This window comes from Podarcis melisellensis, assembly GCF_964234715.1.
Source record: "Podarcis melisellensis genome assembly, chromosome: 18".
Classification (NCBI taxonomy): domain Eukaryota; kingdom Metazoa; phylum Chordata; class Lepidosauria; order Squamata; family Lacertidae; genus Podarcis; species Podarcis melisellensis.
In genome coordinates, this window is record NC_138536.1 from 10,296,427 (window position 1) to 10,319,268 (window position 22,842).

A 22,842-nucleotide genomic window follows, 5' to 3' on the forward strand; every position below is an offset into this window, starting at 1 on the left:
TGGGTGGGGTATAAATAAATTAACAACAACAACATCAACAACAACAACAACACAGATGCAGGTAGGAGGTCTTAGAGGGGCAAGGCTTTGGAGGAGAGTGAGTAGATCAAAGTGTTGGTGCCACTACAAAGAAGGCCCCCTGCCCAGCATCCTGGCAGATCAAAATTGAGGGAGGGAGGGAGGGAGGGAGGTGGTTGTTGCTGGGGTGGGGGGAAGAGAGGATTAGCTCCTCTTACCAAAACCAGAATGAAAAGTGGGTCTCCCTGAGGCAGCTCCTAGTCCTGGATTGCAATAATAATAATAATAATAATAATAATAATAATAATAATAATAATAATAATAATAATAATTTCAAGGGACGCATTTCATACCCTGTCACAACCTGAATTTAATACCCTGTCACACCTCAGTCACAACCTGAAATGACTGATCTGCAATTGTGGGGGCAAGTCATTTGGTGGGGTTTGGAGAATAGCTCCTGGGGTGTGTGTGGTTTTTTTTTGGGGGGGGGCATATGACCTAACACTGGAAGCTGCAAGCTTTTAAAGTCTAAAAAACCCGAGGCTTTGTAACTTTGAGCAGGAACGGACTTGTGGAAGTTGCTTCTGGACAATTTACCTTGCAGGGTGGGGTGGATCAAAAGCTGCCGGTTTCCAGGGCTTAATTTGGGGTTGGAACAACTTGTATAATTGCAATTACAGGCAGGCACACACACACACACACACACACACACACACACACACACACACACACACAAACACCAGTTAACCCTTAAGTTTTAGCTCCACAGATGTGCACATACCACAATTTGTATTTTAATCAATTGTTTTTATACCTGGTGTTAGCTGCCCTGAGCCTGGTCTTGGCTGGGGAGGGCGGGGTATAAATAAAATTTATTATTATTATTATTATTATTATTATTATTATTATTATATCTTATTGTGGGCACCCCAAACTGCCCTGTCTTGTCTTTAAAAAAAGGACGTTAAGAAGTTATGGGGAAAGTGCAGAAAAGGGTGACCAAAGTTATCCTGGCTCTATTTGCATCCTGTTGTGAGATAGCTCGGTCCGTAGAGCAGGCACAGGCAAACTCGGCCCTCCAGATGTTTTGGGACTACAACTCCCATCATCCTTGACCACTGGTCCTGCTAGCTAGGAATGATGGGAGCTGTAGTCCCAAAACATCTGGAGGGCTGAGTTTGCCAATGCCTGCCGCAGAGCGTGAGGGCCCTTGAACTCAGGGCCGTGTGTTTAAGCTCCAGGCTGCATTGCAGGGGGTTGGACTAGATGACCCTCGTGGTCCCTTCCAACTCTGCAATTCTATTATTCCCTATACAAGAAGCCGCCATTAGCTCATCTAGTGCAGTCTTGTCTGCACTGACTGGCAGCAGCTCTCCCAAGAGCTCAGGCAAGGAGATATTCCTTGGAGGTGCCGGGTTTGAACCTGCTCTACCCACTAGGCTATAGGTCCTCCCCTTAAAAAAAAATGGAGGTTTTCATTTAACGGGGGGAAGTGATTATGAAGGTACTTGATTAAATAAAGTATAGATGAAGAAAAAGTGGATAGAAATGTGTGTGTGTGTGTGTATCCTCTCTCTTGCATAGTACTTCCTCACTTGGGTTCATCCGTTTAATTTCAACCAATCCACAAAATGAATTTCACTATGTCACTCAGCAGATAATTTAACTTGTGGAACTCACTGCCACAAGATGTTGCTGCTGCAGCAGCCAGGTGGCCTTAAAGTGGGGAGGGGGAATTAGATAAATTCATGGAGAAGATAGCTAAAATGGAACCTCCCTATTCAGATGCAAGCTACCTGTTGCTGGACAGCAACAGCAGGAGTTGATTGGTTGGGGCGGCTGGCTGGACAAAGAGCAGGGAGTAGGGGTTGGGTCTCAGGTGCCACCAAACTGAATTATCTCTGTGAATAGATTAATCAACTAAAACAAAAGTTGATTGAAAGTTTAACTACAAGTGGGCAGATTTTAATTGTAAAAAGAGAGGGGGACCTGGTTTTGGTGCTTTACTTTCACAGAGCGTGACTGAAGATGGCTTCTCTGATTAACTGCTATATACCTTGTTCCCAATTCATGGTTTCTCTGAAGTGACTCAGGCAGGCAGCTCCCCTGAGATTTCTAACTGGTCAGATATAAAGATAAAGGGACCCCTGACTATTAGGTCCAGTCGTGACCGACTCTGGGGTTGCAGCGCTCATCTCGCTCTATAGGCCAAGGGAGCCGGCGTACAGCTTCCGGGTCATGTGGCCAGCAGGACTAAGCCGCTTCTGGCAAACCAGAGCAGCGCACAGAAACGCTGTTTACTTTCCCGCCGGAGTGGTACCTATTTATCTACTTGCACTTTGATGTGCTTTTGAACTGCTAGGTTGGCAGGAGCAGGGACTGAGCAATGGGAGCTCACCCCGTCGTGGGGATTCGAACCGCCACCCTTCTGATTGGCAAGTCCTAGGCTCTGTGGTTTAACCCACAGCGCCACCCGCATCCCAAATGGTCAGATAATTGTGTTCAAAAGGCTGAATATTGGGCTCAGCAGGCGCCTTAGCTCAGAGTCAGCCCCGTGATTCTCTTGCGCCCTGAATTTACAGGAAAATATCCGATGCATTCTCATTGCAGGCGGAGACCTTTCACCCCAGATGCTCTCGGAGATGAGGGAGACGAACCAGGTTCTGCGGCAGATCACAGAACTGCTGAAACAGCAGGTAAGGGAGGCGCGAAGCCAGTTGCACCCTCCTCCTTTTAAGTTAAAAAGGAGGAAAAGATTAAAACATCTGAACCCTGCATAGCCATTCCCCACCATCAAATTATGTACTAATTGCACACAGGCTATTTGCATACCAGATCTTTTTTTAATAACAACAACAACGGTTATCCTTAAGCATTTGATAATTATTTCAGGATTCTACTGTTAGTAGAGCGATAATTTGTTTTGCATGGGGTCACCTCTATCCAACCCAAGCGGCAGGGTTTTCCTCATTAGCAGTGTTCTCTAGTGCTTGCCAAGCTTTCATAAGGACTAGAAACTTGCAAAAAAACTGCAGGTGGAGGATGCAGGCTGCAGGGCGACGTTGGTCAGCATCCCACCCCAGATGCCAGATCCTGGCTTTAGGTAAAGGTTACCAGATTTTTTTCCAATGAATCCGGGGACACTTTTCAACTTCAATGGATTTTGTATGGGGACTGGGAAACGGGGACGTCTGGTAACCTTACTTTAGGTGTCACACCTGGGGAAGCCACTTCAGCATTGCATGCACCTAAACTAATGGACTGGAGTAAACCGTGTCCTTTCATTTCAGTGGGTCTGTTTGAGCAGGGCTACCGTTTGAGAGCACCCCGAGAACGGATTCTGTAGCCCTAATTATAATGGACAAGAAGCAATTACCATAGCTGTCAACTTTCAGATTTGAAAATAAGGGATCAGCAGCCTCGAAAATAAGGGATCAGCAGCCTCACCTGTCCCGGGGACAGTCTATGGGATATCTAACAATCTGGGATAGCAGCAGGAAGCAGCAGGAAACTGCTCTGGAATAAGGGAATTTCCTGCCAAAAAAGCGAAGGTTGACAGCTATGGCAATTATGATATTGTGACCTGGGAGAACATGGCAAGGATCCTGATCCTGAAGAGTGAAAGTCTGGGCCAATCCAAGGCCTCCCAAATCTCCTGAAAGGGAGAGAGGGAGCTTTTAAAAAAATAAATAAAATCTATTAAGGGTCACATTCCCTTGGGGATAATCTGTCAGGGGCTAAAAGTAGACAGGGTCATTCATATCTATCATCTATCTATTTCTATCTCTATCTATCATCTATCTATCTATCTATCTATCTAATCTATCTATATCTATATCTATCTACGGTATCTATCTATCTATCTATCTATCTATCTATCTATCTATCTATCTATCTATCTATCTCATCTATCTATCTATCTATCTATCTATCTATCTATCTATCTATCTATCTATCATCTATCTATCTATCTATCTATCTATCTATCTATCTATCTATCTATCATCTATCTATCATCTATCTATCATCTATCATCTATCTATCTATCATCTATCTATCTATCTATCTATCTATCTATCTATCATCTATCTATCTATCTGTCTGTCTGTCTATCTATCTTTTTGTCGTTGTTTAGTCGTTTAGTCATGTCCGCCTCTTCATGTCCCCCTGGACCAGAGCATGCCAGGCCCTCCTGTCTTCCACTGCCTCCCGCAGTTTGGTCAAACTCATGTTCGTAGCTTCGAGAACACTGTCCCACCATCTCGTCCTCTGTCATCCCCTTCTCCTTGTGCCCTCCATCTTTCCCAACATCAGGGTCTTTTCCAGGGACTCTTCTCTTCTCATGAGGTGGCCAAAGTATTGGAGCCTCAGCTTCACGACCTGTCCTTCCAGTGAGCACTCAGGGCTGATTTCCTTCAGAATGGAGAGGTTGGATCTTCTTGCAGTCCATGGGACTCTCAAGAGTCTCCTCCAGCACCAGAATTCAAAAGCATCCATTCTTCGGCAATCAGCCTTCTTTATGGTCCAGCTCTCACTTCCATACATCACTACTGGGAAAACCAGAGCTTTAACTATACGGACCTTTGTTGGCAAGGTGATGTCTCTGCTTTTTAAGATGCTGTCCAGGTTTGTCATTGCTTTTCTCCCAAGAAGCAGGCGTCTTTTAATTTCGTGCTTCTTGGGAGAAAAGCAATGACATATTCTTTCCCACCCAATAAGAGACAGACAGAGCAGCCCTGATGTGTGAAGAGGCCCCCCCCCTCAGCTTCCTTCCATCACTCCACTCATTCCCCCCCCCCCATGGCACTGGAAATTAGGCTGTGGGCGCACCACAGTTCCCCACCCCTTATTTAGACCAATTAATTTATCCACCCCCAGGACTCGATTATTGGGACAGACCACAGGACAGCGGCGAGTTTGGGAGGAGCTGCTTTTGCCTTACTTTGCCTTGCTTGTCTACTCGTCCCCAGAGGTGCCTTGCTGCACACCCATCGGAAACAAAATGCCGGGTGGAATTTCCCTCTGGCCCACCCGAAAGATCTCTGCTTATGTCCTGCCTCTCCAGTTAGGAGCAAACAAATCTCCAGGGGGAGAAGGAAGGGTAGGTCTCTGACCATCAGATGCCCATTGCAGAAAACCCACCAGTGAGATTCAAGCCCCACTTTCTCAACGGTCCTTCTCTGGGCTCCAGCCCCTGTTGGCACTGGACACCCGCGTTTGGCATTACCGGGAATGTTAGCATAACAGACTCTCTATGCCACATAGCAGAGGAGAAGCACATTGGCTTCCCAGAGGGTGTTTTTTTCCAGCATCCTAGGCCCTCCAAGTGCCCTTGTTGTGATCAAAATCTGCCTTTTTTCCCTTATGGGGTATCCAAGAGCCCATATAGAGTCCTTACATAGGTTCCCTATTGGTAGGAGAAGATAACAGAGGCCAACCAGAGAATATTGAGAAGCAAAGCAGCTAGTAAGCCTGATCTTTATTGAACTGTTGCAAGAGGGTGCTCCCCTCACACGCAGGAAAGGAGGAGGAACCCAGAACAATGGTGCGCAAGGCCTTATATAGACAATTTAAATTCCCTGCCCTGGAGCTCAAGACAACCCCTCCATACATCATACATACATCACAGAAGGGGTGTAACCCAAGACCACCACCCCAGATACATCATACCTACATCATAGAAAAGGCGGTCTACAACAGAAATCTGAGCGCGTTGTTTATCTCCTGTCTGACACGTTACCTGTTAATGCTCACTTGATTGGATACCCTGGGGAGCCTGGCCAGTCTTTTGTAATGATAAATACTTAGTCCCTGGGCCATGTCACAGGCTCACACCCTATTCATATCTTAAATGTGCCCTTAAGACAGGATTTGCGAGGAAAGAGACAATGGGGAGGTTTCCTGACCCCCTTCCCTTCCTTGCAGGGAAAACATTTGGTCAGTTTGGGAATCAAAAGGGTCTCAGGTCGGTCTTGCTGTGCTGATCTATGTATGTGCTTGGTTGGTACACTTATGAACATTTAACATATATCTAAGATGCGGGTGACGCACATGACCCGGAAGCTATACGCTGGCTCCCTCGGCCAGTAAAGCGAGATGAGCGCCGCAACCCCAGAGTCGACCACGACTGGACCTAACGGTCAGGGGTCCCTTTACCTTTAAGACCTCTAAATTCCTATCACACCCCTATTTCCCAGGGACAGTCCTGGATTGACAGAAGCCATCCCGGTTTATGATTTGATCCCAGAACATCCCGCTTTCCCTTAGGACACCCCTGTTCCCACTGGAGAAATCATAGAATCATAGAGTTGGAAGAGACCACAAGGGCCATCGAGTCCAACCCCCTGCCAAGCAGGAAACACCATCAGAGCACTCCTGACATATGGTTGTCAAGCCTCTGCTTCAAGACCTCCAAAGAAGGAGACTCCACCACACTCCTTGGCAGCAAATTCCACTGTCAAACAGCTCTTACTGTCAGGAAGTTCTTCCTAATGTTTAGGGGGAATCTTCTTTCTTGTAGTTTGGATCCATCGCTCCGTGTCCGCTTCTCTGGAGCAGCAGAAAACAACCTTTCTCCCTCCTCTATGTGACATCCTTTTATATATTTGAACATGGCTATCATATCACCCCTTAACCTCCTCTTCTCCAGGCTAAACATGCCCAGCTCCCTTAGCCGTTCCTCATAAGGCATCGTTTCCAGGCCTTTGACCATTTGGGTTGCCCTCCTCTGGACACGTTCCAGTTTGTCAGTGTCCTTCTTGAACTGTGGTGCCCAGAACTGGACACAGTACTCCAGGTGAGGTCTGAATGTTGGAGGGCATGCAGCAAGATGGCTGCCCCGATGCTACGAGGGCGAAGCATCGTCTGGGGGTCTTCCGCCCTTAGCCATCCAAAGTCTGCTTTGTCCGGCTGCCTTTCTCTTGTGTAACTCCACATTCCAGACGCTCTTTCCCTTCCACCCCCGCCTCCCTGGCCGCCTCTCCCTGCCAGCAAACTGGAAAAGCAGACTGGCCCTCTCTGTGCCAGGACAAACTCTTGCGGAGCCGGGGGGCCTCCGGGGGTGTCGCCACCGTGCGTTCCTCTCCGGCCGTCCTTGCCGAGATGAAGTCAGAGCTTCCCCAGGCAGCTGGGACTCCTCTGCTCACAAGCCTCTCTTTTTTAAAAAAAAAAAAATATTCATTTTTTAAACATATAATAAAAACACACAAACAGAACAAAAAAGCAAATACATACAAAACATTTAAATCATAATGTTATTTTCATACACCTTCTTTCCTCCGACTTCCCCATACCTCCCTTTCATTGCATCCTTGTTTTACAGTTCTTTAGCAACCCATTAGTCAGTTTATCTACTAGTTCCCTTCCATTAATTTTCCTTAAACTTATTAGTTACAGCTGTAATTCTCTAGTTCTTACCCCTTGACATCTTAACACTCCTCAATTTTACAACAATTTTAAAGATATATTTTAAATTTCTTCCAGTCCTCTTCCCCTGTCTCTTTCCCCTGGTCGCGGATTCTGCCGGTCATCTCTGCCAGTCCCATAAAGTCTGTCACCTTTGTCTGCCATTCTTCCAGAGTAGGTAGTTCTTGCATCTTCCAATACTTTGCCAGAAGAATTCTTGCTGCTGTAGTAGCATACATAAAAAATGTCCTATCCTTCTTTGGCACCAATTGGCCAACCATGCCCAGGAGAAAAGCCTCCGGTTTCTGCTCACAAGCCTCTCATTAGAGAGACCACGCCGGGGGACAGATGGACCTTGCAGTCCAGTCCATCAGGGGCTGTCTTTTCAAAAAGAAAGAAAGCCCTTTTATGAAGGAGGGGAGAGTGCTCTTGAACTCAGGTCTTGCTTATGGGCTTCCGATAATGGCATCCATGTGCCCACTGGGAGAACAGAAAGCATTGGCCCTCTCCCCATCACTGACCCCCTATTCATGGAGGAAAAGGCTTTAATTTGAATTCAGCCTGATCTTTTATTCCCCTTCCTTCCCTCCCCTTTTATGAAGATCACCCGCTCTGAGACCCCACAGCTAATTCTCCCCTGGGCTCCTCGCTGGCCCAAGTAGAACCAATTCAACCAGCTAGCCCTGGGGATTATCTAATTGATTTTTGAATTTTATTGTTATTCATGTTTTTATACCATATTTTATGCTGCTTTTATAATTGTTTTAAAGGGAAAGGGAAGGGACACCTGACCATTAGGTCCAGTCGTGGCCGACTCTGGGGTTGCGGCGCTCATCTCGCTTTATTGGCCGAGGGAGCTGGTCATGTGGCCAGCATGACTAAGCTGCTTCTGGCGAACCAGAGCAGCGCACGGAAACGCCATTTACCTTCCTGCCGGAGTGGTACCTATTTATCTACTTGCACTTTGACGTGCTTTCGAACTGCTAGGTTGGCAGGAGCAGGGACCGAGCAACGGGAACTCACCCTGTCGATCGGCAAGTCCTAGGCTCTGCGGTTTAATCCACAGCGCCACCCGTGTCCCTATAATTGTTTTAGAGTGTTTTAAATTTGTCATTAGCCACCCTGAGCCCAGTTTTTGAACCGGGAAGGTGGGGTATAAATAATAATAATTATTATTATTTATCATCACAGTGGCTACCAGCCACATTGGCTATATGCGCTGCCTCCGCAGTAGAAGGCAGCGATGTTTTTGAGTACTTATCCCAGGAAACACTGGCCACTGCAAGAACAGTATGCTGGACCTTTGGGGCCCTGTTTGGCCCGATCTGCTTACGTTCTTAAGGCTTTGTGGGGGGGAATCAACATGGGCAAAGTCTTTTAGCGGCTGCTTGCCTCAGTGGCTCGGTAGAGCCTCCAAGGTCAGAGGCAGGCTACCTCTGCACAGAGCAGCTTCTGGGGAGGAACAAGAAGGTGTGGGCTGTCTGGTCGTATGGCTGGGTTACGTAAAAGATTTGGGGTTTACGAGGACAATGAGGTCTGCATAAACGTAGCCGTTTCTTTTTTTAATTACAACAAAAACTACAAACATTAAATCCAAAATAAAGCAGTACGAACAAGAAAAAAAATGAGAAAAAAACAACAGAAACCGAAAACACACATCTACAAATAAAACCATATCATCATGTTAATCGTTATGTACGTATACACATATTGACTTCCTTCCTTTGTTCTAAGACCTCGAAATTTTTACTCTTTCTCAATTGTTGTGTCTAATGTAGATCTTTATACTTCTTGCACCATTTTTCTCTTTCTTTAACCCTGCAAAGCTTCATTCATTACATACCGATATACTTACTCCAGAGCAATGTTTTTTCATATACTCTTTAGCACATCCCCGTTCTTTTAATAATTTTTGGTCCGATTGGAGCATAAACGTAGCCGTTTCTATTGCCTGGAGTTAAAATTTGGATTTTCAGTGTCACGGAAGGGCAAAGCAGGATAATCCCCCACCCACATCAGCCCAGATGAATTATTCAATGCATTTGCTACCCACACCTAGTTCGTTCTTCTTTTCATTTACACAAAGACCCGCCCCCCCCAAATTAATTTCCCAACCCTCCTTGCTTCAGATCAGTTCAATTCCCCTTCAGTCACATGTGCTCACTCGCCCCAAGAAATCATTTCTACATAAAGTCATCTTAATTTATTCCCGCCCATCACATTCATTAATATCATACCCATTAAACCCAGATTACCCCCTCTCCAAAAATCCACTACACTTGAGGAAGACGGGGGGCTTATGGCAACTTACGGGCCCAGCACTAACAATTAATTTGGCACTTTGCTGCTGTCAGTTGAGCTTCCACCATCAGGAACAGCCTACCTTCAACTAGAAGCATATTACAGGGGATAGTTTTCTTTATTGTGCTGTTGGGTGGGGGGGCATCATGATTGCTCACTGTTGGGTCTAGTTTGATATCACAAAGCAGTTCCCTTGCTCCTACTGCTTTGCCATTTCTTTTTTTAATAATAAATTTTATTAGTATTTTCCACACAACATGAAAAATATCGAAAAATAACAATACACAAAACACAAAAACCAGCATACAACCCCCCCAAATCCATATCTTACAAGTTAATAATATAAACACTAAAAATAAAAACAAACATTGACTTCCACCAATCCCACAGCACCTCCTTTACCTCCCATTGTGTCTTCCTGTTTTCCTTATCCTCTCTATCCTAGCATCTTTGTTGTTGTTGTTTAGTCGTTTAGTTGTGTCCGCCTCTTCGTGACCCCCTGGACCAGAGCATGCCAGGCACTCCTGTCTCCCCCTGCCTGCCGCAGTTTGATCAAACTCATGCTGGTCGCTTCGAGAACACTGTCCCACCATCTCATCCTCTGTCCTCCCCTTCTCCTTGCGCCCTCCATCTTTCCCAGCATCAGGGTCTTTTCCAGGGAGTCTTTTCTTCTCATGAGGTGGCCAAAGTATTGGAGCCTCAGCTTCAGGATCTGTCCTTCCAGTGAGCACTCAGGGCTGATTTCCTTCAGAATGGAGAGGTTTGATCTTCTTGCAGTCCATGGGACTCTCCAGAGTCTCCTCCAGCACCAGAATTCAAAAGCATCCATTCTTCGGTGATCAGCCTTCTTGATGGTCCAGCTCTCACTTCCATACATCGCTACTGGGAAAACCAGAGCTTGAACTATACGGACCTTTGTTGGCAAGGTGATGTCTCTAATTTTTAAGATGCTGTCTAGGTTTGTCATTGCTTTTCTCCCAAGAAGCAGGCGTCTTTTAATTTCGTGACTGCTGTCACCAAATCATCTAGATATTATTATTATTATTATTATTATTATTATTATTATTATTATTATTACTAATAATAATGAATAATAATTTATTATTTATACCCTGCCCATCTGGCTGAGTTTCCCCAGCCACTCTGGGCGGCTTCCAACTAAGTGTTAAAAACAACACAGCATTAAACATTAAAAACTTCCCTAAACAGGGGCTGCCTTAGGGTGTCTTTTAAAAAGAAGATAGCTGCTTATTTCCTTGACATCTGATGGGAGGGCGTTCCACAGGGTGGGTGCCACTACCGAGAAGGCCCTCTGCCTGCTTCCCTGTAACCTCACTTCTCGCAGTGAGGGAACCACCAGAAGGCCCTCGGTGCTGGACCTCAGTGTCCGGGCAGAACGATGGGGGTGGAGACGCTTTTTCAGGTATACTGGGCCGAGACTGTTTAGGGCTTTAAAGGTTAGAACTAACACTTAATTGTGCTCGGAAACATAACTGGGAGCCAATGTATGTCTTTCAGGGCCGGTGTTATATGGTCTTGGCGGCCACTCCCAGTCACCAGTCTAGCTCCCACATTCTGGATCACCTCCAAAGGTAGCCCCACGTAGAGCGCATTGCAGTAGTCCAAGCAGGAGATAACTAGAGTATGCACCACTCTGGCGAGACAGAGTTTCTTATCCTTTCACTTCACAAGGTTATTCCTCTGCTCTGCCATTTCTGAATAAAAAGAAAAGGAACTTTTCACAAGCTCTTGCGCTGCTCTCTTCCAACTGCACACCCATCCATCTTCAGCCTCTGCCCTTTCGAAAGATACGTTTTCAAAAAGGGGCATATCTCCAAAATAAGGTCGCGCATGCCCTTGTCACTTTGAGGTTGGACGGTGTTTGTCGGTTGCTCCTGAAATATACAAACCATCCACCCACAAAACGCAAAAATAAAATAAAATAAATAAAAAATCTGGCAGTGGAAGCTAAAACCACCACGGGTCCCTTTAGGCCTGCACCGCCCAGCTTTACAGGAAGGTCTGGGTTAGATTAAAGCTTCTTTAAAAACCGCAACGCGTTGGCAACAGTTTAATTGCAAGCTGGAAAGCAAACGGTGACCCTCCAGCCTTGTGCCGGATGAGGTGATTACCTCAAGTAGACCTTCTGCTGTTCCCCGGCTGGGGTAGTTCTTCCTGCCTTCAAGGCCAAATCCAGACGGGAACAAGGTCCAGACTTTATCTACCAAGCCAGTTTTAACAGAGAGTCCCTCGTTTTTTCCAGGAATGCCCCTAGGAAACTCAAAACGGCACACACTGGGAATACATTAATTGGCATTTGGCCTCGTTACCTGGGCAAAAAGCAGGGGCAAAACTAGGCTTTATTTTACCCGGGTCAAAGACCCAGATTGGCATCCACCCCCGTGCACATTTGTGTACACACACACCAACAGGTTGGGAGCCTCGATGGCGCCCCTCTGGAGGTTTCACCCAGGGCAAAAACAACAACAACTGGCCCCCTGCTCCTGTAGCTAAAGGTAAAGGTAAAGGGACCCCTGACCATTAGGTCCAGTCGTGGCCGACTCTGGGGTTGCGGCGCTCATCTCGCTTTATTGGCCGAGGGAGCCGGCATACAGCTTCCGGGTCATGTGGCCAGCATGACTAAGCCGCTTCTGGCAAACCAGAGCAGCGCACGGAAACACCATTTACCTTCCCGCCAGAGTGGTACCTATTTATCTACTTGCACTTTGATGTGCTTTCAAACTGCTAGGTTGGGAGGAGCAGGGACTGAGCAACGGGAGCTCACCCCGTTTGGGGATTCGAACCGCCGACCTTCTGATCGGGAAGTCCTAGGCTCTGTGGTTTAACCCACAGTGCCACCCGTGTCCCCAGCCCCTGTAGCTATGGCTCTGCAAAAAGGGTACATCGTCAGCTGGTGTCAGCAAATTATTATTATTATTATTATTAATTATTATTAGGTTGCGCCAGCCACTCTGGGCAGCTTCCAACAAATTAAAACACAGTAAGATATCATGAAAAACATTAACAGTTCTTATCTCTATAGTTTCTTATGATCGGAGGGTGTCCCACAGGGCGGGCGCCACTACCAAAAAGCCCCCACAGCGAGGGAACTGCCAGAAGGCCCTCGGAGCTGGACAGTGGGGGTGGAGACGCTCCTTCAGGTCTACTGGGCCGAGGCCATTTAGGGCAGGCTTCCTCCACCTCGGCCCGCCAGATGTTTTTGGCCTACAACTCCCATGATCCCTAGCTAGCAGGACCAGTGGTCAGGGATGATGGGAATTGTAGTCTCAAAGGCTTTCAAGGTCAGCACCAACACTTTGAATTGTGCTTGGAAACGTACTGGGAGCCAAAGTAGGTCTTTCAGGACCGGTGTTATATGGTCCCCACAGCCGCTCCCAGTCACCAATCCAGCTGCAGCATTCTAGCATCATCCCGGGGCATCATGGGAGAAAAATGGCAGCCCCCTCCCCTCCAAAAATTATGTTCTGGCCTCATCAATATAGACTGCTACTAAAGACAGCAAGGCCAGAAAGCGGGGGGAAATTGGGGTGGCGGATTCGAAACAGGATTAGATATTATTATTATTATTATTATTATTATTATTATTATTCCACATAGGAATCAGCAGTCAATGCGAAACGCAACAGTCAGTTGCTCTTTCCAGGGAATTCTGGGAATTATAACTCTGTAAAGGAAATGGGGCCGTTCTCAGCACCCTTAACAAACTACAGCTCCCAGGATTCTTTGGGAGGGAAGCCATGACTGTTTAAAGTGGTATAAAACTGCTTTAAATGTATGGTCTGGATATTTAGTTGGATACATCCCAGAAACCAGGGGTGGTACATGACACGTAAAGGCAGAAAGGTAAAGGACCCCTGGATGGTGAAGTCCATTCAAAGGCGACTCAGGGCTTGTGGCGCTCATCTTGCTTTCAGGCCGAGGAAGCCGGCCTTTATCCGCAGACAGCTTTCTGGGTTATGTGGCCAGCATGAGTAAACCACTTCTGGCACAACATGACCCCGTGACGGAAGCCAGAGCCCACAGAAATGCTGTTTACCTTCCCGCCACAGTGGTACCTATTTATCTACTTGCGCTGATGTGCTTTCGAACTGCTAGGTTGGCAGGAGCTGGGACAGAGCAACGGGAGCTCACCCCATCGTGGGGATTCGAACCGCCGACCTTCTGATCAGCAAGCCCAAGAGGCTCAGTGGTTTAGACCACAGCTCCACCCACATCCCTATTAGTAACACAACACACACTTGGAGAACGGATGGAAATCTTTGGAGAGGCTTATTAGTGTGAAGTTTAAATTCAATTTTACTACACCCCATCTGGCTGGGTTGCCCACCTAAAATGTTAGGATCCACCATACTGCATGTCTGGATTTCATCAGGACTGTTTCCAATCTTGATGGAACAACCATCATGTTGCATTTTGTTACTTCTGTTGACTGTATTTTTTGTTTCTTTCAAAAAGTTAATAAAAGCTTTTATAAAATAGGACTAACTTAGCCAGCTAGCCCTGGTGATCATCTAATGTTTATTGGATGGATTTTCCCCCTAAATTGATTTTTGAATTCTGAATTTATTGCTATTTACATTTTGTGCTCTATTTTTGCTGTTTTTTGTTGCATCAATTAAGTGTCTTAAATTTGTTGCTAGCCGCCCTGAGCCCGGTTTTCTGAACCGGGAAGGGCAGGCTATAATTATTATTATTATTATTATTATTATTATTATTATTATTATTATTAGCAACAACCACCCCACAAGGTTGGGACAGAACAATACTGAGAGCAACTTTTGCAAAGGGCTTTCTTTTTTTCTAGGAGGTTCAGAAGAAGAAAAACCTCAAAAATATTTTTTCTCGGAAGCACGGCGCCTGGGACATTTCAGCTCAGCTCTGCTTTTGTGTACTTGTCCTTGAGTCCGAAGCTGAGCTTTCCTCCCCCCACTCTACCCCACCCCCAATCACCAAGGAAGGGACTGTAAACTGGTGTTTATTTTCACTGTTGTTTTGCAGATCAAGGAACTCACCTTCCTGAAGAACACGGTGATGGAGTGCGATGCTTGTGGTACGTGTCAAAGTTATCTCCATACAGACCCAACACATTGCAGCCCATTTCTTGGAAGAGTTAAAAATGAAATGCATTCCTTAATAGCTAGCAATTGGAGCGAATGGCGCTTTGTGCATGCCCAGAGGCATCCTGGCCCCCAGGCGTCCCCGGGAGAGGACCACAGGGTCCTTATTCCAACCAGATTTCATCTCACCTGCCAGGTGCAACCAGCCAGCCGTAAGGGGCCAGAGCGCTGCCGCCTGAGAGCACCACCCAAGGCGTGGCCCCTAATCGCCTAATAGCGCATGGCTGGGTGTGCACTGCAATTTCTGCCTGGCTGCAGCTGAAGGACAGCCAGCTCGGCCTTTTCCCCTCTCCCTTGCTCCCTGGTAGCCCACTAATGGCAGACGCTAGTCCTGCTCCAGCACATAGCAATTCTGAGCATCATCTCATCTGATCCCCTGCAAGGCAGAAAGAATGTGCAGCTGCCCCATGTGGGGATCAAACCTGCAACCTGGCATTATCAGCACCACACGGGTCAAGGGACCCCTCACCCTTAGGTCCAGTCGCGGATGACTCTGGGGATGCGGCGCTCAACTCGCTTTATTGGCCAAGGGAGCTTCCGGGTCATGTGGCCAGCAGGACTAAGCCGCTTCTGGCGAACTAGAGCAGCGCATGGAAACGCCGTTTACCTTCCCGCTGGAGCGGTACCTATTTATCTACTTGCACTTTGACATGCTTTTGAACTGCTAGGTTGGCAGGAGCAGGGACCGAGCAACGGGTGCTCACCCTGTTGCGGAGATTCGAACCGCTGACCTTCTGATCAGCAAGCCCAAGAGGCTCAGTGGTTAGATAAAGGTTCCCTGGACGGTTAAGTCCAGTCAAAGGGGACTATGGGGCTGCGGCGCTCATCTCGCCTCAGGCCATGGCTGTTTCAAGTGGCGCCATAATGCTTTAAATGTATGGTGTTAACGTGGTTTGAGGGACGCGGATGGCGCTGTGGTTTAAACCACAGAGCCTAGGACTTGCTGATCAGAAGGTCGGTGATTCGAATCCCCACGACGGGGTGAGCTCCTGTTGCTCGGGCCCTGCTCCTGCCAACCTAGCAGTTCGAAAGCATGTCAAAGCGCAAGTAGATAAATAGGTACCACTCTGGCGGGAAGGTAAATGGCGTTTCCGTGCGCTGCTCTGGTTCGCCAGAAGCGGCTTAGTCCTGCTGGCCACGTGACCCGGAAGCTGTACGCCGGCTCCCTCGGCCAATAAAGCGAGATGAGCACCGCAACCCCAGAGTTGGCCATGACTGGACCTAATGGTCAGGGGTCCCTTTACCTTAAACGTGGTTTGAGACAAAGGAAGAGGAATCTGGCGACCAGCTGGCTGTGAGGGAGAAGGCAGAGAGGAGGGAGATGACTGTGGTTGGTGGGGCAGTGCCCCATTCGCCCCTAACAGACCAGCCTCCAGTGGTGGCAGCCTAATGCCTTTGTTTCCTTGTCTTCCAGGGATCGGTACAGGAGCAACTGGACCCGGCATCAGTGTGGCGGCTCTTAATCGCTGCTACCCGAATCCTTGCTTCCCGGGGGTCACCTGCACAGACACCCCCACCGGCTTCCGCTGCGGGGCCTGCCCTCTGGGCTACACGGGCAACGGGACCCACTGCACCGACATCGATGAGGTCAGGAGGGTCCCCCTCTCCTTCTGCGTAAAAGATGGGAGAAAGCCATAGATCTTTTTTTCCTCAACTGGCTTGGGGGTGGAGGGCAAGCCCTAAGATTGGCTTGGGTTCCCCTGTCCCCCGCAAACACACACAGTTCTTCTCAGAGCAAAAGGATTAGGCCCCACCCCTATAACAAATTGTCTCCTTTCCAATTCTAGAACCCCATAGAATTATGGGAGCTGTTCATGATTCACACAGTGGGGGAGGCATGTTGGACAAGCTCACGGCCCTCATTTTCACCTTGCTCTAACTGAGAATGTGATGGGGGGGGGGAGGAAGGACCCGATCCAAAGAGATTGCCATGGGAGGGGGTAGTGGAGCAAAGGAAGGAATGCAAGCCAGTGTCCCAAATGGTGTTATCAGAACCGCAAACACACACACACACCCGTTTGAAAGCCACTGTTATAGCGATGCTATAAAGGTAAAGGGACCCCTGACCATTAGGTCCAGTTGTGGCCGACTCTGGGGTTGCGGCGCTCATCTCGCTTTATTGGCCGAGGGAGTCGGCGTCCAGCTTCCAGGTCATGTGGCCAGCATGACTAAGCCGCTTCTGGCGAACTAGAGCAGCGCACGGAAACGCCGTTTACCTTCCCACTGGAGTACCTATTTATCTACTTGCACTTTGATGTGCTTTTGAACTGCTAGGTTGGCAGGAGCTGGGACCGAGCAACGGGAGCTCACCCCGTTGCGGGGATTCGAACCGCCAACCTCCTAGGCTCTGTGGTTTAACCCACAGCGCCACCCTCGTCCCTTAGTGATGCTCTAATCATGCACAACTAAGCGAAACCTTTTCTCCTTGCAGTGTGCAGCGAACCCCTGCTTCCCCAGAGTCCAGTGCGTCAACACAGCCCCCGGCTTCCACTGCAACCCCTGCCCTACTGGTTACACTGGTCCCATACTGGAAGGAGTCGGTCTAGCTTTCGCCAGGGCAAACAAGCAGGTAACTCCTCGGAGGGTAGGATCTTCTGCTCTCTGATTGGGGTGGTGAGCACAGCTGCGGAAAGAGAAGGGGGTGGGGCAGGGTTCTTCCCAGTTTTCCATTTCTTTGCCATTCCTTGAAGTCAGGGCAGGCAGCCTGTTTATGTTCCAGAGGCCTGCAGGCAGGAGGGCTGGTAGGAACAGGGATGGAAGAAGGCATTGCCTCCTGTTCCACCCAACAGCCTGTTTCTCTTCTGCTGCGGTTCGTCTCCCGCCCAAGGCCATGTCATCTGCCTCTCGTGTCTTCTCTGGTGAAATTATGTAGCCTACAAGAATAAATAATAATAATAATAACAACTTTTTATTTATACCCTGCCCTTCCCAGTTCAAAAACCGGGCTCATGGCAGCTAACAACAAATTAAAAACACTTAATTGTAAATGCAGCATAAAATACAGTATAAAAACATGAATAACAATAAAATTCAAAGTTCAGAAATCAATTTAGGGGAAATCCATCTAATAAGCATTAGATAATCCCCAGGGCTAGCTGGCTGAATTGGTCCTACTTGGGCCAGCGAGGAGGCCAGGGGAGAATTAGCTGTGGGATCTCAGAGCGGGTGATCTTCATAAAAAGGGAGGGGGAGGGAAGAGAAGAGAAGGGAAGGCTGAATTCAAATTAAAGGCCAGGCGAAATAGCTCTGTCTTACAGGCCCAGCGGAAGGAGGTTAAATCCTGCAGGGCCCTGGTCTCATGGGACAGAGCATTCCACCAGGTCGGAGCCATCACTGAGAAGGCCCTGTCCCTGGTGGAGGATAGTCTGACTTCCTTAGGGCCTGGGGCCTCTAAACTATGGTTATCCATGGACCTTAATGTCCTCTGCAGGGCAGACCAGGAGAGGCGGACCGTAAATACGAGGGCCCGAAGCCACAATCCATTTGCCATTGCATTATTCCAACCCCATTCATTTCAAAGAGAATGGGGATGGGTGTATGAAATCAGTTATGAATCGTTTGTGAGCTGACAGTAGAAAACGACAGCAAATACCATATCTGACGGCTTGATTTTGGTTCCAGGGTGAATAAATGGATACTAGCAATCTCTGCTCCTGTTTCCATTTTGGATGCTGTGCTACAGAGCAGCTGCAGGGGTCCTGGCTCTGGGTTCTAGTCCTGGCAGTGCCTCTATACAAGGCCGCTCAGTTCCAAGCATACCTCTGGTCCATCTTCCCCCAGTATCTTCACCCTAGCACTTGGTCCAATTACTTACTGAAGCCCTTTTGGTGTGCAGAGTGAGCAGCGTTTAAGCTGGCGAATCTCCCTTAGAGAGCAGACTTTACCTATTGTGGTCACACATGCAGAGATGCAAGGAAGGAGTTGCTCTTTGCAGGCCAAGTCTGTGTTTCCCCGTGGAGCTATTGATCCTCCCAAATACTTGATCACCCCAACATGCCTTTGAAACAGCCAAAAGGTCTTGCGGCCCCTCTGAGGACAAACAGATTTATTACTGCAGAAACTCAGGCCCCGTCCCGGAAGCTTATGACATAATAAACGTGTTGGCCCTTAAAGTTGCCACAACAGGACACGTGTTGGCTGGTTTTTGCCGCCAGGTAAACAGGCACCAATCTCCCCTCTCTGTTCTTTCCTGCGCAGGTCTGCAATGATGTCAACGAGTGCGAGACAGGGATGGCCAGATCCTGTGTCCCCAATTCCATCTGCATCAACACTCGGGTAATTATTGGCAGTTGCCTCAGACCAGACCTTCCTTTTGCCCTGCCGCAAAAGGCAACCCCCACCCCTCCTTTCAACAAAAGGGGAAGCAGCTCAAGATGTTAGATTCCTGACTAATGTATTTTAGTTTCGCTGCAGACAATGATCCCGAGAGAGCCTCTCACCTGGCTCTGTCTATCCCATTTAAATTATGCCAGGTAACAGCTAGGTGCATCAACAGTTGCTCATTCATGTTTAGAAAGCAAAAGAAAGCAAAGGAAAGAGACCTGTGCTTGCACACTGAGAATCCCGTTGAAAGCAAGACAAAGCACACAGTGTGATACGAATTTTGAGGTCTTAGATATAGGTTAAATGTTCATAAGTGTACCAGCCAAGCACGTACATAGATCAGCACAGGAAGACCGACCTGGAACCATTTTTGATTCCCAAACTGACCAAATGTTTTCTCTGCAAGGTCAAAGGAAAATGGAAAGGCCTCCCCGTTGTCTTTTCCTTCACAAATCCTGTCTTAAGGGCACATTTAAGATATAAAAAGGGTGTGAGCCTGGCTCAGGAACTAAGTATTTATCATTACAAAAGACTGGCCAGGCTCCCCAGGCAATCCAATCAAGTGGCCATTAAACAGGTAACCTGTCAGACGAGATAAACAACGCACTCAGATTTCTGCTGTAGACCGCCTTTTCTGTGATGTAGGTATGATGTATCTGGGGGTGGTCTTAGGTTACACCCCTTCTGTGATGTATGTATGATGTATGGAGGGGTGGTCCTGAGCTCCAGGGCAGGGAATTAAAAATGTCTATGTAAGGGCAGGCACACCTTTGTTCTGGGTCCTCCTCCTTTCCTGCGGGTGAGGGGAGCACCCTGTTGCAACAGATCAATAAAGATCAGGCTTACTAGCTGCTTTGCTTCTCAATATTCTCTGGTTGGCCTCTGTTATTTTCTCCTACCAATAGGGAACCTATGTAAGGACTCTATATGGGCTCTTGGGTCCCCCATAAGAGATAAAAGGGCAGATTTTTGTTTACAACAACGGTACACAAAGGCCTGTGTTTCCCAAAAGCAAGGGTGTCCCAAGATCGGCGGAAGGGAAAGATAAAGCACCACGAAACAGCAGGGCAGGTTTTACGCATCCAGGGAGGCGCGAGGACATCCTTTCGGCTGCTTGGCCATCCCTGCAAATGCCCCCACTGCAAACCACCCCGTTTCTTCTCCCTGCAGGGCTCCTACAAGTGTGGGGCGTGCAAGCCTGGCTTCACAGGGGACCAGGTTTCCGGCTGCCGCAGCAAGATGGAGAGAAGGTGTCCCAACGGAGATCTCAGCCCGTGCCACGAGAAAGCGGACTGCATTGTGGAGCGCGATGGAACACTCAGCTGTGTGGTGAGTTCAAAGCCTCCTTTGGGCTCCTCCTCCTCCTCTTCCTCACGTCCCTCCCCAAACATCTCCAGATCTAAGGAATGGGGAAGCTGCAAAGTTCTGCAGACTAGAGGAGATTGAGGTGGCTGGTGTGTTTTTCTCCCCCGGCTCACCCTTAGAAATGTGAATTTCAGGCTTCTGCACGTCCAGAATACAGTAAACAGAAAAGCGAATGCTCCATCCAAAACCATTTCTAAATATTTCCCTCACCAAATTGGGGGGGGGGGTTCACTGATTCAAAAGAACAACAAAATAGGCCTGTTCTAAAACTGATGCTTTAAGATTCAGAATGTATGGGTCATTTTTTGCAGTTAGAACAGCAAAGTTTTCTACAGCTCAAAGCCTTTGTTTTGTTTAGTCTCTTTTGCCCCCTAGCGGCCGGACAGTCAGACACGCGCCCCTCCAGAAATTAATACCCTCCCTTCGCTCACACCTTAATCTGTGGGGACTTTTGTGCAGCACTGAACCTTTTGTTCTTGCTGCTGTGCGTGAAAATGCATTGTGTTGATTCAAAACCGCACAATGTTTCAGGAAATTGCTTACACACAAAAAAAAATGTGATAAGGCAAAGTTAAAAGACGCATGGCGACTTTACTGGAGAACACGTTTTTAAAATAATAATAATAAACTCATGAATTGGAAGAGCTGCAAAAAGATTCCATTGAGCAAATGGATTGATAATATGGACAGACTAGCTACATACGGACAAACTGCATGTCAATGCAAGTTAAGAATGGATAAATATGAAGAAATCTGGAATGAATATTTAAGCGATAAGGTGGACAGTGGTGGGACGTAGGGGGAGGAGAGAGAGGTGGGGAAATATTGTTAAAAAGGCGTAGTCATGGGTATATCAGTCTTCAAATCTGAATTGTTAATGTTCTTAGTGTTATTATGGTTTTTTGTTGTATGTGTCTTTTGCGGTTGTTGTTTGTATTGAAAAAATGATTAAATAAATTTAATAATAATAATAATAAACATGTGCAGAAGTGTGGTGAAGACTAGAAAAGTGAGGAACCAATGTTAACAGGTCTGCCTTCCTTGGTTAATGCTTGTACCACTCTCTGTTTGCAGTGCATCGTTGGCTGGGCCGGTAATGGCTTCATCTGCGGCAAAGACACCGACATTGATGGCTTTCCTGACGAGAAGCTTCGCTGCACTGACAAGAAGTGCCGCAAGGTAAGAAGAGACGCTCAGCGCCAAAGGCCCTCTCCACCTTGGACTATGCCTCTCCTTGTCTGAGCATAGCCTAGGCAGACTTAAGAGTTCCATTCCTTTTACTCTTGTAAAGGGGTAAAGGAGGATTGGGAAATGATCCACAATGAATTGGAAAAAATGTTTAAAAGTGCTTTCCCTCCCCCTAAAAAAAAAAACCCCAGAGTCCTTTCTGTTGGGGATTATTCAGACTGAAATTCCCAGGTGTCAAAAATGGTTATTTATCTCTGCCACTACTGCGCCCCGTGTTTTGCTAGCCCAAAAATGGAAAACGAGCGAGGTCCCAACCAAAGAAGAACGGCAACTTAAGTTGACAGAATACGCACAGCTTGCAGACTTAACATATAGAATTAGAGAACGAGAAGAATGTACGTTTAGAGAAGACCAGAAAACGTTTACTGAATATATGGGAAATAACTGTGTACAGTTGAAAACGCTGGCAGCACTAAGATAAATTCAACAGTGTAAATAAGTTTTGATGGGTGTAATAATGGAATACTGAATGGTATAGTTTTTGTAAAATATGCAGGGATTTGTGATATGCAAAATGAACCATGGAAAGAGAAGAAGGGAAGTCCTTGATATCTTAAGGATGTAAAAATCAGTACTTTAAATTGTTATACAGTCACACCTCGGGTTACAAACACTTCGGATTGTGCGATTTCGGGTTGCGCACAACACCGAACCTGGAAGTACCAGAATGGGTTACATCCGGGTTTCGGCACTTGCGCATGTGCAGAAGCGCTAAATTGCGCTTTGCACATGCGCAGAAGCACCGAATTGCAACCCGCGCATGCGCTGACGCAGCGCTGTGGGTTGTGGACACTGCGGGTTGCAGGCGTGCTTCCCTCACGGATCGCGTTCGCAACACAAGCGTCCACTGTGTGTGTGTGAGAGAGAGAGAGAGAGAGAGAGAATGAATGAGTTGGATTCCAAGTTAAGGGAAGTCCGTGTGGTGACTTTGGTCAAGCAACTCAAACTCAAACCGCGTTGCTGTGGTTATTATTATTTTTTTTAAAAAAAGAGAAAGTCACAAGTTAACTATGAAATGGAGGGAAAACACAGAGGAACACCA

At 47.4% G+C, this 22,842-nt stretch overlaps 1 protein-coding gene across 2 annotated transcripts in view; it reads left to right on the forward strand.

Moving 5' to 3' along the window:
• Window positions 1–2,633: 2,633 nt before the first annotated feature.
• The window catches only part of COMP (cartilage oligomeric matrix protein), a 43,256-nt gene continuing 23,047 nt past the window's right edge, over window positions 2,634–22,842 (forward strand). Inside the window, exons 1-7 of one of the 2 annotated variants that reach the window (XM_081895514.1) lie at window positions 2,634–2,717; window positions 14,746–14,797; window positions 16,279–16,451; window positions 17,296–17,433; window positions 19,062–19,139; window positions 20,358–20,516; window positions 21,627–21,731. In XM_081895514.1, the coding sequence (XP_081751640.1) occupies window positions 2,652–2,717; window positions 14,746–14,797; window positions 16,279–16,451; window positions 17,296–17,433; window positions 19,062–19,139; window positions 20,358–20,516; window positions 21,627–21,731 (771 nt within the window). In that variant the 5' untranslated portion in view covers window positions 2,634–2,651. Of the gene's footprint in view, window positions 2,718–13,472; window positions 13,591–14,745; window positions 14,798–16,278; window positions 16,452–17,295; window positions 17,434–19,061; window positions 19,140–20,357; window positions 20,517–21,626; window positions 21,732–22,842 lie in introns of those variants that run through there. The other variant, XM_081895513.1, reaches the window with a different exon arrangement.